The 17924-nt window shown below is 28.8% G+C and overlaps 1 protein-coding gene across 1 annotated transcript; it reads left to right on the forward strand.

The window, feature by feature from the left end:
* The first annotated feature begins 584 nt into the window (after window positions 1-584).
* LOC130805873 (protein IQ-DOMAIN 23-like) lies at window positions 585-9032 on the forward strand. The gene is made up of 4 exons (XM_057670690.1): window positions 585-1178; window positions 6548-6718; window positions 7963-8001; window positions 8124-9032. The coding sequence occupies exons 1-4, from the start codon at window positions 840-842 to the stop codon at window positions 8829-8831; spliced, it is 1257 nt and encodes a 418-aa protein (XP_057526673.1). The 5' UTR covers window positions 585-839; the 3' UTR covers window positions 8832-9032.
* Window positions 9033-17924: the final 8892 nt, after the last annotated feature.

Consider the following 17924-nt stretch of genomic DNA (forward strand, 5'->3'; position numbering starts at 1 on the left):
ATATTCATTTGAGATCTCGTTAGATTCGTCTTAATGTATACTTTTTCATTATAATTTTTTAAAATTTTTTTATTATATATATTTAGAGATATTAAATTTTAAAATTTACTTTGAAAACTGTGCAAAAAGTAAATAAGAAGAAAAAAAAAGAATGGAGGGAGTGCAATTAATAATTTTTTCTATTTTCATTTAATTCTCTAATTTATTAATTCAAAAGATTGTCATACAAGCTTTGAAAAGGATAACGAGACAAGCTAAATGCCTTATACATAAATTACTCACATTAATTAGTTTAAAAGATTCTTTTGAAAATTTAATATAAATAAGAATAAAATAAATTTATTGATTTTTATTTTGCAGCCTTAAAGACCGTAAATATCATAGCCTTATTATTTTACCATTTATTTTTTCTTAAAAACTTAAATAATCAACTAACTAAAATATTACTTCTAATTGTTATCAATTCTTATATTAAATTCACTTGAAAAATTAAAATAATTAATAATAAAAAAAATTTGTTATTTTTTATATAAAACCCTCAAAACTGTAAATATCATTATTATTTATGAAAAGGAAGATCAATTCTTGTGTTTTTCTTACCTTGAACCTAAGGATGCTATTCCTTACCTTGGAAGTTAAAATAACAATTGAATAAAAAAAGTTAGAATTTTCAAGTATAAGTGTGGTCAAGACTACTAAAGAGTCCAACCTTGTTCTACTATTTCACTTCCTCAATCTTATAACAGAAAACAACCTTCCTTCCCTTCTCTCTCAGTGTAACAAACTTTAGTCATCACTTCTTCACTCCCTCTCCATGGCTTGAATAATCCAACTATCTAATGGCCATCTCTAAGCCTTCAAAGTGGTTCAATAAGCTCTTTCGCCGTAACCGCCGCCATAAAAATCCATCCCCTCTACCACCCTCCCCCACCACCGCCACCGACATCACCGCACTCGCCAAGATCGACGATGTCGTTATTGACACCAATAAACATGCAATAGCGGTGGCGGCGGCCACGGCAGCCGTAGCAGAAGCTGCTCTTGCGGCGGCAAAAGCGGCTGCCGAGGTTGTCCGGCTTACTACAAATGGACCATCCACATTAGGACACGTCAGTAAAAGATGGTCGTTAGAGTATTCAGCTGCTGTTAAGATTCAGTCCGCTTTTCGAGGTTACCTGGTTAGTTAGTTATTTTTTTTTTTACAGTACTGCAAATTTTATTTTTTGACTTTAAATCATAAAATTTCTATACTCATAAATTGCTAATATGAAATGAAGTAAGTAATTTCATTTTTTTAATTTATTAATTCCTTTTTTTAATGACTACATTTTTTATTTTCAGGATAAGACATTCAGTATTTCTAAATTTGTAAATAAAAAATTGTAGAAAAATTTATATAGCTTTTCTATTGATTATTATTGTCTTATTTGCTATTTGATACTATTTATCGATAATCCTTAATTTATGTTTTATTTTTAATTTATAAGTTATTGAGATTTGTTTAATTCATCTTATAAGTTATTGAGATTTGTTTAATTCATCTTACAATTAGAGGTGTTTAGGTTTATAATAATGCATTGACAAATATATCAAAACCAAATAAGATAATAATTAATAGTGAATATGAAAGAAAACGAATCAGATAAAATTTTAACTGTAATTTCTTTACATGGTTTTTAATAATTGTAAAATATTACGTATTGATAAATAGTAGTAATTGCTATTAAAATTTAATTATTAAACATATTTAATTTTTCATAATCTTGTTATCTCTCTTTGTTGTCTCTAATGTTATTTTAGTTTGGGATTAAAGATTTTACATTGTTGTTTATAAAAAATAATGAAGCGAAATATATTTTATTGGGGTTATTTCAATATAAATTTTATAATCAATTAATAATATTAAGATTTTTTTAAAAGCATTTAATAATTAAACATATTAGAGACAATTATCAATTTAGGAACAGGGTACATTTGTACTGGGTTTTTGGATATGGGGTTTGATTGTTTGACTTTGATTTAGTCGGTGAAGTTTGGCATTTTTGAGTAAATTAATTTTCAATTTATCTGCTTATGAAAGTGTGCTTTTAATAGTGTGGTAATTTGATATACTGCACGTTTTTGAAGTCTTTGACAACTTCTTTGTTATAGTGAGTTCCAAGAATAACCTTAATAAATTTAATTCTTACTCATTTCCTTTATAAAATAAATGTTGATTAATGTTCATCACAATTAAAAATTCACAACAACAAAAAAAAAAAAAAATACTATTCTTTGTTTTTTAATAGCAATACTTCAATATAAAACGAGAAAATGTAGCTATCGAAAACAAACAGAGATGGAAAATACAAAATAAGATTACCTTCTTTTTATTTTCTTTATCACACTTTGATTAAAATTATAAGTGCTTTTTGGTCAAAGTATAAAAATAAGGTGTAATAGAGAAATAATAAATTATCGATGATGGATAAAAAAATCTAAATTTGCATAATTAATGTTTATTTTTTGTCATTTTGTTTATTTATTTCTTTTAACTATATACTCCTATAGGAAAATTTTCCCATTTGAATAAAAGTAGAATTGTAAAAGCTATTAAATTGATGATATATATGGCTCTTTTTGTTTCTTTTTTTTTTTAACAAAAACTAAATAATTATGTGTTACTTCCTTTTATATGAACATACTATATGTTATTATTCTTGTGAAAAGTGCTACTATATAGTAGTATATTTTTTCAAAATTTAATGATGATTTAAGAAATTTGTTTATTCCAATAATGATCATAATGGAGGAGCAATAGTAATATTTGTCCCTTGGCTAAAATAAAAACAAAAATATAAAAAGAATAAGTTGGGAAATTGATTTTTCCTTCCAAATGAAAGAGTTTAATGTCCTTAGTACAAAATTGACATGCTTTGTTTCTTTATGTGTCTCTTTAGTGAGAATAGTCACTGGTAAGTTAGTGGGAATCAATGTGTTAGCATGATCAAGTTATTTGTGGGCCAATCGTTATTGCTTCTTCTTTCAGAAAGAATTGGTTCCCTATACCTTACGGCATGCTTAGTATTCCTTCACCCTTGTAAAAAAATTAATTACAAGTTCTCCACCAATATCCAAGTTGACTTTAGTTGACTTTAGATGTCAGTTAATTTAGTTGATAAGAACTTATAACGATGATGCATATATTCATGATCTATGTGTCAAAGTCGAGGATGAATTAGTTCTTTTACATATTTGTTAGTTTAACTGATAATATGTGCATTAAAAAAAGTTTGCATTAAGACGAAGGAGTAATATAATGCTAAGCCTTAAATGCTTGGCTATGCTTCATTGGCTACTAGATAGCTAGTACTTCTATCTCCATTTGTTACAAAAAGTAATATGTTATGAATTTGTGGCAAATTTAAATGAAAAAAGAGCATATTAAACTCTATTTGTAATTTAAAGCTAGTTAGATTAACTATATTATTTAGTTAAATTGATGAAATTTCAAATGATTATTAAATTTAGATCATTGATTAAATTTCAAATTTCGGAATGGGAACATGATCTTAAATCTTAATTAAGGGAGCATGTTTTTAGCTTAGGTACATAAATGTGATGCCTTGACATGAATAAAGTCCATATGTAATCACTAGCCTTTGCTTCACTAACATGGGTATTTTTCTTTCTTTGTACACTTTCTATTAAGCTTTCAAAACATAATTTAATCACCCTTCTTATCATGTATTTTTTTTAACACATTTAGCTACCATTTGAATATTAGACTAATTTCTACTATTAAACACCATATATAAATAAAATGGTTGATCCATACTAAAAGTGAAATTGTTACCTATACATTTTTATCATGATTTTTGGCAAAATAAATTAACAGATAGTTTCAACTAATTATTTTGATTTAAAAAAAGGTTGAATGGTCAAACATGTTAGTGTTCGATAAATTGTTGATTAAAACAACTTATTGGATAAAATGTTTTTAAACAAACTGCTCATAGCATCAGATTTAAAATCAGCTACTCTAATCAGCTACCAACTACCAATCATCGACTATCAATCATTTGTCAAATGCGTATTATCTGATTTTTCTTTTGATATATGTAGTCGTTAAACCAACATTTAAGATTAAGATTGTTACATTTTATTTGTTGCAATATACTCCTACTAATTAGCAAAAGTAATTAGAAGTGTATGAACACTTCCTCATTAGTCAAATGACTTTGACCTTGGTTTTTGCGTTCTTTTCTAAAAATTGATTTTTCTTTTTTTTTTTTAAGGTGTAATAGCACGTGATAACGTTTTGGAAAAATAAGGGCATAATACTTTTGGTCTACCAAAGATTAGATTGGTAATGTTGAAACTAAAATGAAAGGCCATTTTCACCAAGACTTCCTTAGACCCCATACCACCAATTTACTACCAACTTATACTATTTTTGGACTCTACAATGAAGCATTTAACTTTTAGTCTCTACTAAACCTTTTAATTCTTCTACCAAGTTAATATCATAATGAAGAATCTAGCTATTCATTAACATTCTAGACTAGTATCCATAAATATTGAAAACAACGGGGAGTATGTTCGCCAAAGTCAGCTATAATCCACCCTAAAAATCAGTAAAGTTACAATAAATAATATTATGTTTATAATACTCATTGCTCTATCAGTAAACACAATAAAACTGCTTAAAGTATTCACGAGCATACATACACGAAGGCTAATTTTTGTATAATGAATCGATATTTGTCATTTGGATTTTCCGTGAGCTTATAAAAAAATCATGAGTGACAAGCAACCTTTCATTATGATATTAATTAAACCTTTTGAAGGGTTCCGATCGCATAAAAACAATACCAATTCACGTATCATATAAGTGGTCCTTTGGCCTGTCTATGCACCCTTTAGGTACCCTAGTTCAACTTGTATCTTTCAGTCTCTTTCATTTTAAATTAGTTTAATTGGTAGTGCACATTAAGTTTGGTACCTTTTGCTCACATCATGAGGTAATAAATGATATGCAAAAAGAAACATTCATTTATGTAGTTGGAGGGGAGAAATTAATCATTTTTATAACAATAGTAAAGAAAAGGGGTTCAATTTAATGTTATTTGAAACAAATTTCGGTCAAATACAAGAAATGAAATTGGAAATGAGAAATGTTAATTTTAGAGTTTCGAAGGCATAGGAAAAATCTAGGAAATGTGGGTATAATTGTATTTTACGAAGAAAATAAGATGCGTTAAAAAATAAGAAAATAATTAAATAACTAAAAAGAAAAAAAAAAGAAGAAGGATGTTACGTGTTAGTATTTTTATGTTATTGGGTTTGAAAAAATTATTTGTGGAATATAGTTTCGAAAACGTTAATTTTGAGTTTCGAAACGGAATTCGGTGATAAGTTTTCGACTTTTGATAACTATTGTTCAATTACTATTCTAACTCATTTTATCGTGAAAAAAAAACTTCAATATCTCACGTATTTACATCATTTTAAATTATAATGCTAACATTAATTGTTTCTTTTGTTTGTGAAATGGAGTATATTTTAGTCCCCACTAGTTATCTTGATGATGGGTGTAAGTTTACAGCTAATTCCTTTGCTCTTTAAGCAGAAACTGACAATTTTAGTGCTGTAAACTCGAGGTTATTTTAACTTAAAAGTAAAGCTTTTGCTTCTTTTAGCTTCTGTTGGAAGTGTGACTTTTTACTTGGAGCATCAAATGAGTTGGAAACTAAAAAAAATGTATAGATCTTACTGTGTAAAGGGCAATAATTTCATCCACCACCTATCATTTTCACTATTAACTACCACTCTCCAACTAGAGGTAGAAAATGGGTTTTATAAATCAAAAGTTCACTTTAATCACATAATTCAATATAAATTTCAATCAAATAATTTCAGATTTAGATTTTCCTCTAATTTTGATGCTAATCACTGCAGTGGCGTATTCAAATAAAAAAATTAGCGATATCAATTTAAGTAAAACATACCAACTAGGTTTTGATCCTTGGTCACATATATGAAAGGCAATACATAACCAACTCATCTAGGATATATTTACATGTAATATTTGATTTTATTTTAAATTTAAGTGATATCAATTGACTTCGGTGACAACGCGTTGGATCTGCCATTGCTGATGCCTAACTAATATTGCTACTGAAGGTGTCATTTCCTATCACAACATGTCACTATCGGTAGCAATATGCTAGTATTAAAGGCATAGAGGAGTACAAGTATTATTTAGACTGAGTTGATTCGAGTGAAAATGAAGTTATGTTATGTAAATTTGGGTTTTGCTATGGCTATAAGGGGTTGTTTTGTCAGTGTAGATCTATTTGATGCTTTTTATCAAATTGTTGTGAAATTTTGTGCAACTTTTAAGATTATGAAAGAATATTGTTCTTGAAATTGAGGTGCATTGTACTGATATAACTGGATTATTCTGTGCTTTTTAAAGTACTTTTGTAAGTATGCTTAATTTATTTCATTGATTTTCATTTTGGTACCTCAAAATTAAATCCAACTTTTTGGGTATGTTTTGAAGGCAAGAAGGGCTCTAAAAGCACTAAAGGGATTGGTTAAACTTCAAGCTCTTGTAAGAGGCCATTTTGTTAGAAAACAAAGCACAGATATGTTCCGTCGCTTGCAAGCCTTGGTGCGAGTCCAGGACCGAGCTTGTGCTAATCGTGCACTAAGCATAGATTCGCCAATTCGTGTAAGACCCTTCTTCAATTATGACTTATGAGCGAAGTATATTAAACTGATTCATTGAATTATAATATGCACATCTTATTTATATGGAGTTCCAGATGCAACTTTATCAAGGTCAATCGTAACAACTCTTTTGTTATTGTAAGAATTAGGTCGTACGTGAGAAAATTCAGACCCGTTCACAACCTGTGTCATTTGCTTAAAAATCATATTAATATTTAATTTTGTAACCTATAACTCAAAGAAATAAAAAATGAATTAATTCGGTATACATGCAAAAATAAATACTCGTACTCTATACCAGTATCTTAGATTCGCCACTTTTGGATTGTAAATTGTATGGCTAAGTTGATAACATGTCTTACCAAAATAATCAAGATATGGAGTTCATTAAGACAATGACCTGCTTGTCCTTTTCTGATGCAGCGTGTATACACAATTTAGTTCATATGAACACACAGAAGGACACGCCGACACACCAAAACAAATGAAAATAAAAAATGAAAAGAAAACATTAAAACAAAATAAAAGTTGGCGATCTTGGAAAATGATTGAACTTAAAAAGGAAATGAATTAAATGTGTCCTTTTTGCCTTATTTTATACTTCAAAAAGAAAAGGACTCTGCTTTCTTTCAGGTTTATTTCAGTTTTGATTATTTAATAGAAAAGTTTAATTTCCTAAAATTAACAGCTGATGGTTACAGCTTTAGCTTTAGAAATAACATATGCTCTATTATTCCTCCAAAATTCTTTGGGTTAAAAATGTGACTGCAACGTAGATTCCTTGTTAGACTATAGAATATATTATAGAGCCTCGACTATAAGCAAGCTTTTTGTTGAGTTGGTTTTTTGATATGGTATCAGAAGCTAGCGTGACAAAATATTATGGGTTCAAATCTCAATCGCCCCATTTAAAATGAAATATTTACCGTCAGATATGAAGAGAGTTTGAGTTACATTCACACTTCTAGCCCAAAGAGCTTTCATGTAAGTGGGGCGTGTTAGAGTATATAATATATCTTGGGACCTCAGCCATAAACTTAAGCTTTTGATCGAGTTGGTTCCTTAACACCCCTCTTCATACTTGATGTTAAATATTTACTTATTCGAAACTGTGATATTATATCAACAAACCAACTCAACCAAAAGTTTATGCTAATGTTCGATTCAACCATGCCTATATGCATTTCATAGATCTAACATAATCTCAGATTGGATTACTGATAAGGCATTTCTTTGATCTTACAGGACAAAAGTGAAAAACTTGAGGATTCTCCAATTGTAAAGGTACTATTTGGATTTTCAATTCAATTATGTTGATCTTTAATTTAATACTTGATGGTGTGTGTTTTGTGAAATTGGTATATATAATCTCATATGAAGCATATAAATCCTTGTTGAATTAGCAGAGATGTGGTTCAACTAGAAGCAATGGCAATAAACTTTCAGGAACAAATTGGGTGGATAATTGGATTGAAGCAGGATCTACACTAAGTAGCCCTAACCCGATCAAGATTGTTCGATCTGAGGATGAAAAATTCGACAAAATCCTAGAAGTTGATAGTTGGAAACCTCACTCGAAGCCCAAAAAAACACGAAACCAATCTTTTCGACCACGACATCCTGTGCACAACATTACAGTCGAAGACTATCATAACCGGAGTTTTGCAGCATCAGATTACCTAGCACGATATTGTGTAAACAATGATTTTCGTAAGCCTAATGAAAACCCGTCTATCGATGATGTTGCTTCTTTGAAATCGTTACAATTCCCCTTTCAAGCATGTCCGACTGCAGAGAGTACTAGTCCTCCTGACCAGGCTTATTTACAAGCTGATCCAAGAGCATTCGGAAGCTCAAGAAGAAGTCCTAAGACACCTTTGAGATATGAATATGCTACAAGTCGAAAATTTGAGAACATTGGATTTGCGAGTTTTGCAAGTCCTAGTTATATGGCTAACACCGAGTCCTCTCGAGCTAAGTCTCGATCTCATAGTGTGCCGAGACAGAGAGGGGATATTTTTACTGAGAAGCAGACTTCTATCAAAAGGTCACTTAACGCGTTTTGGCAATCGAAAACTATTAAAAAGAATTCGGATCCTTTTGCTAACTTATGATCAAAATAAAATGGTTAATTCTATGTGTTTAGGGTTGTATTTGTATCTATGCTAATGTTTTATAACTTTGTGCTTACTTTTAGTATAGTCATATTGTCTAAGCATGATTTGTTGGTGTGTTTTATATAACTAGGGATAATGAGTGATGGAAAATCATGTTTGCATATTTTGTTTTATATAAGTAATCATGTATTTAATTAACTTTTATTACTTTAGTTCTCAATTTCATTTTTTTTTATTTCAAAATCATTTGATCAATATATGTTTGATAATAAATCAAAAAGATTAGTCACATTTACTGGAACCATAACAATTTTGAAAATTAGCAACTAAAACGTAAAATAAAGCCAAAATAAAAAAAATAACAAACGAGTCTATAATCTTTTTTATGATGCCAAACGGGTCTATAATTTTATGTTGCCCAACGGCTTGTATAATTTCTATTTTGCTTGGAATTTGAGTTGGATTTGGGACCATCTTAATGCACAAAATTTTGGATTCATCTTCTAAAATAAAGCCAAAAGAAAAAACGGCATTTTTTTGGCAAAATTTCTCATCCATTCATGTAGTCATCATCATACGCCTTGGTATGGCTATGAATAATAGCAATGGCAAAAACTAAAATACGGTTGCAATAACTGCTGCAAAATCTCGAATACGGTTACGATAACAATTACAAATAACAATTGCAAAATCGTACAATGAGCTATTTCACATTAAAGTGAAAATTTCGAATACAATTGTTACTACTTGTTAAGAAGCTACTTTTGCGATCAATGCGTGCAAATGATTTCGTAATTGCCATATTCTAAATTGGAGTTGCCATAAGGTTATGGTAGAGGTTAATAAAAAATCGAATTTAAATATCACCTAAAAAATATGATACTTGTAAGTTGCAGCTATTAAAGTAAGTTCTGACTCTTCGCATAGATTATCAAAGCAACAACAATTAAAAATTAAAAAGACTAGACATCTTTTCAAATTACGGATTAAAAACCCTAATCTAGAACATATTTATTTAACCTCTTTCCTCTTTATCTTTTTTTAAAAGGAATACGAGTATGAATTGTTTGTTACCTTTTCTAAACCCTAACTTTTAAGATAGAATATTAGCTAGGTTGATGATATGACTTACTATTATAATTTACAATGTCTTTTGCCAAACCATATGTCACAAAATAATAGGATAATATAGTGTTCACTAATATAGATACTACATTTCTATAGATAATTTCTATCTTAGTACCTATGTTTTCTCAGTTATTTATTATTTTACTTATTTGATTATTTATTTTTTTATTATTTCTATTTATGTTTTTTATTTACTACTTAATTTATTTATGGTAATGGCTTAGTCATAGTGTAGCTTGTATTGTATATTGCAGGGATTTATCCATGAGGAATCGACGTTACTTATATCTTTCTCTTTGCAAAGCTCTCTCTATTTAGGAGTATATTGATCGTAATCTTTTGATGCTCTTTTTAAAGTGAGTACGGATATGAATTGTCGATCATATTTTTTATGGGAACTTTTATATAAAGCGAGATACTAAATCGATTACGTCACCAATTAGTACAGATTTGGTAATCTCCCCTTCTTTTCAGAAATTAATTTATATATTGTCCCTACTTTTATTCACGTCAATTTTACAGTTTTCAACAAGACAAACATTCCTCATCACTGCAATATCACGGACCTGAATATTTCCCTGAATTTTTTAGGCTTTAGTGATCATTTTTTTGTCTTACTAATTCTCCATAAGTTGTCTTAATTCAGGCATACTTTTCATCAAAAGTTTTAACACTTTCTAAGAATATTATACTTGTTTTTATAGTTGCACCCAAATTATTTTTCACACTATTCACCATTTGATAGTATTTTACATATAAGAATTATATGTAAATTAATAGATAAAGATTAATAAAGTTGATATATTTTGTGGGGCTCATGAAAATGTTAACGACAAATAACTTTCAGAAATAAATGAATTAGACAGTTGTGATGAATTAGCCTCATATGAAAGTTAATTAAAATATGTGTGCTAAGAAGGGCAAAACTATCTTATGAATTCAATTAAATTTAAGTTTTTGGATGAGATGATATTTTGACATGGTATATAATGTTTTGAGGCAAGAACCATTAGCGTAATTTTTTTTGTTGACTTAGTTACTTGACTTTATATCAAATGTCTAAGTCATGGATTCAAATTTCTTTCCATTCTATTAAAATATGGAGAAATGTGTATGGAAAATCCAATCTCATTCACCTCCTATATATTATAATATTAAAAAATGTGTCTCAACAATCCAAAAAAAGAAGAGAAGAGATAACTTACGTACATATAAACCTAAAGAAGAATAATTCACTACTAAAATCAATTGATAGTTGTAGTAGTTAAACCTAGAGTTTATATACAAATTAATATACTTTCTTCTCTTATTTTGATATGGGATAACAATGAGTATTTTAACACTCCCCGTCACATGTGCGTATTCTTAGAAACTTTTAGCTCACCAGAAAGGTTACAAACCTATTAGGAATGACATTCAATTTAAACCCTCTCCGTGTTTTGAATAAATGAGCAACTCAAACAATCTTGAGAAGAGATAATTCACTTACAAATAAACTAATTGGAAGAAGTAGAAGTTATTCATCAAGTTTATAAATTGGTATATTATTTTCTCTTTCTTCAATGTAAGTTTAGGATAATACTGAACACTTCAACAACTTTTCATTTTAAGGAAAATATTAAACACCATGTATGGGCATGTACTGCCTTCCCTACTTCTAACACAAATAACACTCTCATGGTTAAATTTTTTAAGACAACACAACTACTAAAATTAAACTATATTTAGCAAAATCCTAAAAAGAAATAATAACTAAATATTTTGGCGTTGGATTCCCATAAAAAGCCAATATATAATTTTGTTGTTATTGTTGAAAATTAAAGAAGAAGAGGTTAAAAGTGGTACAAAAAGGAATGTCACTCAGATACGTTTGGCTATTTTGTTGTGGGTGTGACTTTAATTTTATTAATCAAATATATAAATAAAGTTACATAAATTTAGTAGGTTATAAAATATATGATAAGTTTAAACCTTTACTTTACATACACCAAATGTGAATTTCATCATCAGGAACACTATATATCAAACATAGTAACAAGAAGATTTTGTATGTGAACTTGATATTAATTCTAGGCGAGATGTTCTTTCCTAAAATATCATTTCCTCGCTACTACGGTGCTTGGGAATATAAACTGGAAATATGTTCTGAGATACAAAGAATAACACTAAATTTGTACATCTCATGTAAGAAATAACTTACGCATACCTTCTATATATATGAAAAGCATACAACCATTCATGAAATAATATGTCACTTCATGAACCGCAACATCGATTCACGAATCAATGTAGATATTAAATTAATTCATCCCAATAATTCAGTTAATATAACCATATTAACTGCAGGTAGTTATTGCATAACTAACAAAACCAAATAAAACGAATTGCAAAAACCAGCGTGAAAGTCGTGGGTCGTGACAAAATTCACGAGCCGCGACTAGGCCAATTCGCGAGCCGCGAGTAAAGTGGCAAGCCGCGACCTGTGCTTATACCAAAACAGAAATTTTTTGCATTTTTAGGATATTTCCAATTAATTATTAATTTAATTAATTAATTTAATTTAATTAATTATAATTTCCGATGATCATTATACGCTCTAAATCACAATATATTTAGATCCACTCCATAATTACTTATAAATGATTTTTCGTCACGGACAGTACCTATAGATTTAAGGGTATTTTCTAGTTTATATTTTTGTCCCCCACATTTGGTGTTACCCAATGAATGTATTAGGGATCATGTAGAGGGTTTTTAATGCAACATTTTGTCATGTGAATCTCTTCCAACGGGCATTATGTTGAGTTTTTGTATTGATCATCCCATACAAGGTGATGAAAAAGACTTCGGGTATATTCGGAAATAGAATAATACACAACCATGTGCGTGGATGTAATGGTGCTTTCACCATGGTGGAACATTTTGCTAGTCTATAAAGATGTGAGGAAATCCAATATAAGTTGTTTTGGGTTAGGGTTATATGTCTGATACCTCATGTGATTTGAAATCATTGAATTATAAAGTGACTGTAACGGCAAGTGAATTCTTAGTATAATGTGGTTCGTGAGGACAAATAACAGTCAATTCATATAAAATAACGTAAAACATAAAAAGTAGAAACTATATAGATAACTTTACCTTACTTCCTATAAAATTTAAGTAATTGGTTATTCAACGTATGTATTTCGTCGATCACTATTGATCACAAGCTTTGCTAATTGAGATGAAAAGCTACATCTTCTTTGTATTACTTATCCCTCCTCCCCCGGGATACGAGACTATGTGAGTAATTACTCAACTTTAATATTTCGTAGAACATTAATGTGAACTAGCTTTAGATCTATTAAATTTGATAATTTTGAATATGAATCTACTCTAAATAAATAAATTTGAATCTAAATCTAAGTCTAACTTAATTCGACCTTTAGAAAATTACATGTAAAATCAAAATACTTTCCCTCTCAATTTTTAATTAATTAATCATTGCCTTGTCATTAGGCAAAAGGCTAAATCTCATTTTACATAGTGGTTCTTTATCCCCACGAGCAATTAAATTACTTTTAGAAAGTTTGATTGAACACTAATGTCAATGAGAAATCAATCCCTAATAAACTTTAAGAAGATTTGACATAAAATGCCTACATTCTTAACTTTCGCTATATCTAATGGGGACTAGCAAGGAGCCAAGGACAATTAAGTTATAATTTCATGAGATATGGTTGGTAATTGTCTTATACGCATTTGTGCCAGCTATTTAGTTCCATTCACTTTTAGAATGAAGACTAGAAAATTAGGTTTAGTAAACTAAAATGGTAAGGTATATATTTAAAAATAAAAAAATATAAAAAGTAAAAGTAATAGAGTCATATCTAAAAATAAAACTTAAGTAATTTATTAATAAATACTAAAATGAAACCAAACAAATTTGGTGAAATAGATGAGTAATGTTGATTAACCAAGGGGTAATAAAAGAATAGTCCTTAAAAAGTGAGTCTAGAAAGCAAAAATTAGAGTCATTATAGATTTATTTACTCTAATTAAACTACTTAAACTATGCATACTATATTAATACTTCCATTTAATTCCAGTGGAATGCAGATAATAATCTCATAAAAATATTTCTAAAACAAATAAAATAATATTTTAGCTATTAAGTAGGAGTATTACTCTTTAAATCCGGATCAATATATAAATATTTGTCACTCCAAAACAAGTATTGATTACATGGTACATTGTAATTGCACTTTCTTTTATTTATTTTTAGACATTGTTATCAATGAGTGACCTATTATAAATTTTTTGATTCTTGTCAAATAGTTCCTATGAATTATTTCAATGACATATTGTTTTAAGAAGAAAAATGAACAATACATTTATTTAGTTTCGATAAAAAAAAAAAAAAAGTTTAAAAAGTAGTGTGCTTTCAATTAAATGAACATTGACGATAGAGACAAAGAGACATAATTATAATTATAATTATATATAGTATATAGTAAGAGTTATTTTTGTGAGACATCGTTTTCCAGTGAAACGACCTCATAACGAGGAGTTTATATATTAATAATTTATATTGATTAGACTATTTAATCTAAATATAAAGCGCTTCTTACGATAAAACTGTGTTATAGAAGAATTTGTGAAATAGTAATGCCTTCAAAATCTTTGTAAGAATAGAAACCTTACAAGAACCTAAATCTCCTTATTTAGCACCCAATTCGTTACTTTTCCGGTTGAATAATTCTGCATAGACATGAAAATTAACAACCATTAAATCATAGACCATAATCAAAAACATCAAGTATATACCATCTAACTGGTGAGACATGTTTTAATTAATTATTTTAAATAATTAAAGTTGGTGTTTTAATAACTAAAGCATCTAAAAATAATGTGTTAAACAACATAAACAATTAAATTTGAGTATTTTTAAAGTGTGAAAATGAATGTTCTAATTAATTCAATTGGGGTATTTAGTCCCATTCAAAACTATCTCACGATAAATGAGAATTCAATGCTTGTATTGTTTTTTTTTTTCATTGGTAAAAATTTAATTATTGGAAAATTTATCATGTTTTTCGGAATTTAAAACTATATTTTGTCAATTTTTCAATATAATTTATGAATATTGTGGAGAGAGTGAGATAAAAAAAGAATTTGAGAATCAGATCTTATCCCAGTAGTAAAAATCATTTTTTAGAAAAGCCTAGAATTTGATTTTGATCTCTAAACTCTAAAAAAATACAAATTTTCAATTGAGACAATCTAACGGTAACCAACTCTATTGGGTCAACCAAATGTACACTCAATGTCTTAAAATGATCACTTACCGTTTTAAAGTAATCACTTACCATGTTAAAGTGATTGATTAGAGAAATAAGCTCATTATATGGGTTTTTCTCATGGTAAGACGGTCATACCAGACTAACAAAAGAAAAAAACAAATCTAATATGAGGCCGTCTTACCGTAAGACGAGCCCATACAAGCAGCACATTAACAAAAAAATATCAAAAATAATAAAATTTGAATTGTACAGAGAGCAGTGTTTTTAAAAGATTTTGGGCTAAACTAATTGAGATTGACTCATGGTGAGATAGTTTAAATAAAGAATTAGTGAAAAAAGAAAAAAGAGAAGATGCATACATATCAGTATATCAATAGTATGATCAATATTACATCCACAATGGCTATTAAATTTATGTTTGGTTTATGATATTCCATTTTCTTTCTAATGATATTTGTTTGTTTGGTAGTAAATAGTAATGAATATGATATGTATTAGGGTTATGTAATGTGGATCACAATTTTTTAACTTCTAAAATGCTTGAATATGCTTGGTGCATTTGGTTTAAGTTTTGGTGATCAATAAAGAAATTGTGAGTTTTTCCATGAAAGTTTAACGACTATTTTTCAATCTTTATTGCACATCTAAATTAATGTCAACATAATAATTTAATATATTTAGAAAAAATAACTCTCAGCTTGCGAGTACTAGTCGCTTATTGCCTGTTTCGAGTTCTGATAAAGAAAGATGGTGAACGGTAGGATAATGATAACCTGCTCATTAGAACTATAATGGCTTTGATCAAATCGGACCTCTTTTTTTAATCGTATTAAATTTTGAAAGTATAAACTTAAAACTTTTTTCCATTGTAATGTGTAAAGGCCTTATAAGTAATATCAATTCTCAACATATGGGTTTGGATACAAAATTTAAATAAATTGAGGGATTGTTAAATGTAAACTTTGCAATTTACTCAACTTTTTCTAATAAATAAATGATCCTCCAAATATATTTTTTATTCTCCATTCATTTTAATCTATTATCATACATGTTCATGTAAATTTCAATTTTTCATAATATTTCTCACTTTTGTATATACAAAATCATCATTATCAACATACCCAATATCCCGCTCAAGGGCAGGGTCTGGGTGAGGGAAGTTGACGAACAATCCATGCCCGTACTCCCTTCACAAGGAAAACTAGAGGAAAGCGATCGATTTTACCCCCAAACAGAAGAAAACCTGCATAAGAGGATATGAGTGACAACGTTGTCTCGAAAAAACACCTACTTAAAGAGAAAGACTAGGTCTACATAAAATAACATAAAAACAACATACAAAATCATCTCTAGCCTATATCTTCCTTTTATCAACTCATCAAAATTCCAACCTTTTGCTTTTTGATTCAATAATTTTTGTATATCCAAAGTAATCAGTTTTTTTTACATTGATTATGTACAAGAAACTAAAGCAAGAGATTATGCAAACGAGAATTGGTGGCCCGGCCCGAATGTGTACATCTTCGGTAGGCAAGCATCTAAAAACTAGTTGGATGGAGATTACAAAGTCAAATCACAGTTATTATATGAGATCGTCTCATTGTGATACGCTTCTTATTCATGAGTTAAATAATTTAACTAATAAAAAGTATGAGTATATAGGTTCCTTTTTTGATATGGTTTGGATTAAAATAAGTTTACCCTTGATTTAATGTCTATGTAGCATGACATCATAGAAAAAAGCAATTGTCAATATAATATACTCCTCTATCTCTATGAATTTGCTACTAAAAGTGACATATTATAAGGAAAAATGTCATTTTCAATAGCAAATATAAAGAGATAGAGAGAGTACACGATGAACATTTTAATTAACTCATCTTATATCTACATAATAATCATGACTCAAACTCATTCAATAACAATCCCAACTAAGCATTTGTGTTAGAGATAGACATATGTAGAGTTTGGCTGATCATAATCACAATTTATTCACCTTTAAATGCAATATGAAGCTAGCTTATGAACTTGTGGCAACTAGACCTGCCCATATATAAGACAAGACGGTTGTCTAAAACCCTAAAATATTAAAATATTCTTTAAAAATATTAAAATGTAAAAACAAATGTTTTGATTTTTGGTTTTCATGTGCGTAGGGTATTGAACTAGCTAGCTAAAAAGTTGAAATAGCACAGCAATACGTGATTTTAGAAAAATTAAGTCATTTTTGGTATCAGACAAGAGGTTTGACTGAGCTTACGTACTTTATTGTTTTTTTGGGTGGTATTCAACATGTCACAATGATCATAGGCTTTGAGAAGTTTGAAATTTTAATCTTTAGGCAAGTTGAGATGATGCAAATTTGTTTTGTAAAAGAAGATGGAAGTTAAAAGGAAAAGTCAAAGGGAAAATAATAGATTTGAAAACATTATTCATCGTATAATTTTAGATCTCAAATGAGATTTTGAGAAAATTGCAAAAAAAGAAATCGAAATGAAACATTTATTTACGATTTATTTATAACAAATCTTTCAATAATGGGAAGATTTGGAAAGAATTCTCACTATCATCTCTTCTATTCAATTCACTTCCATCTAAAAAGTGTTTGAATCCATTACATTAGTATAATACAAACTAGCAATATGTATTAATCAAAAAATCTATTTGGGTGAACTAAAAA

Source organism: Amaranthus tricolor, chromosome 2, assembly GCF_026212465.1.
Source record: "Amaranthus tricolor cultivar Red isolate AtriRed21 chromosome 2, ASM2621246v1, whole genome shotgun sequence".
NCBI classification, from domain to species: Eukaryota; Viridiplantae; Streptophyta; class Magnoliopsida; order Caryophyllales; family Amaranthaceae; genus Amaranthus; species Amaranthus tricolor.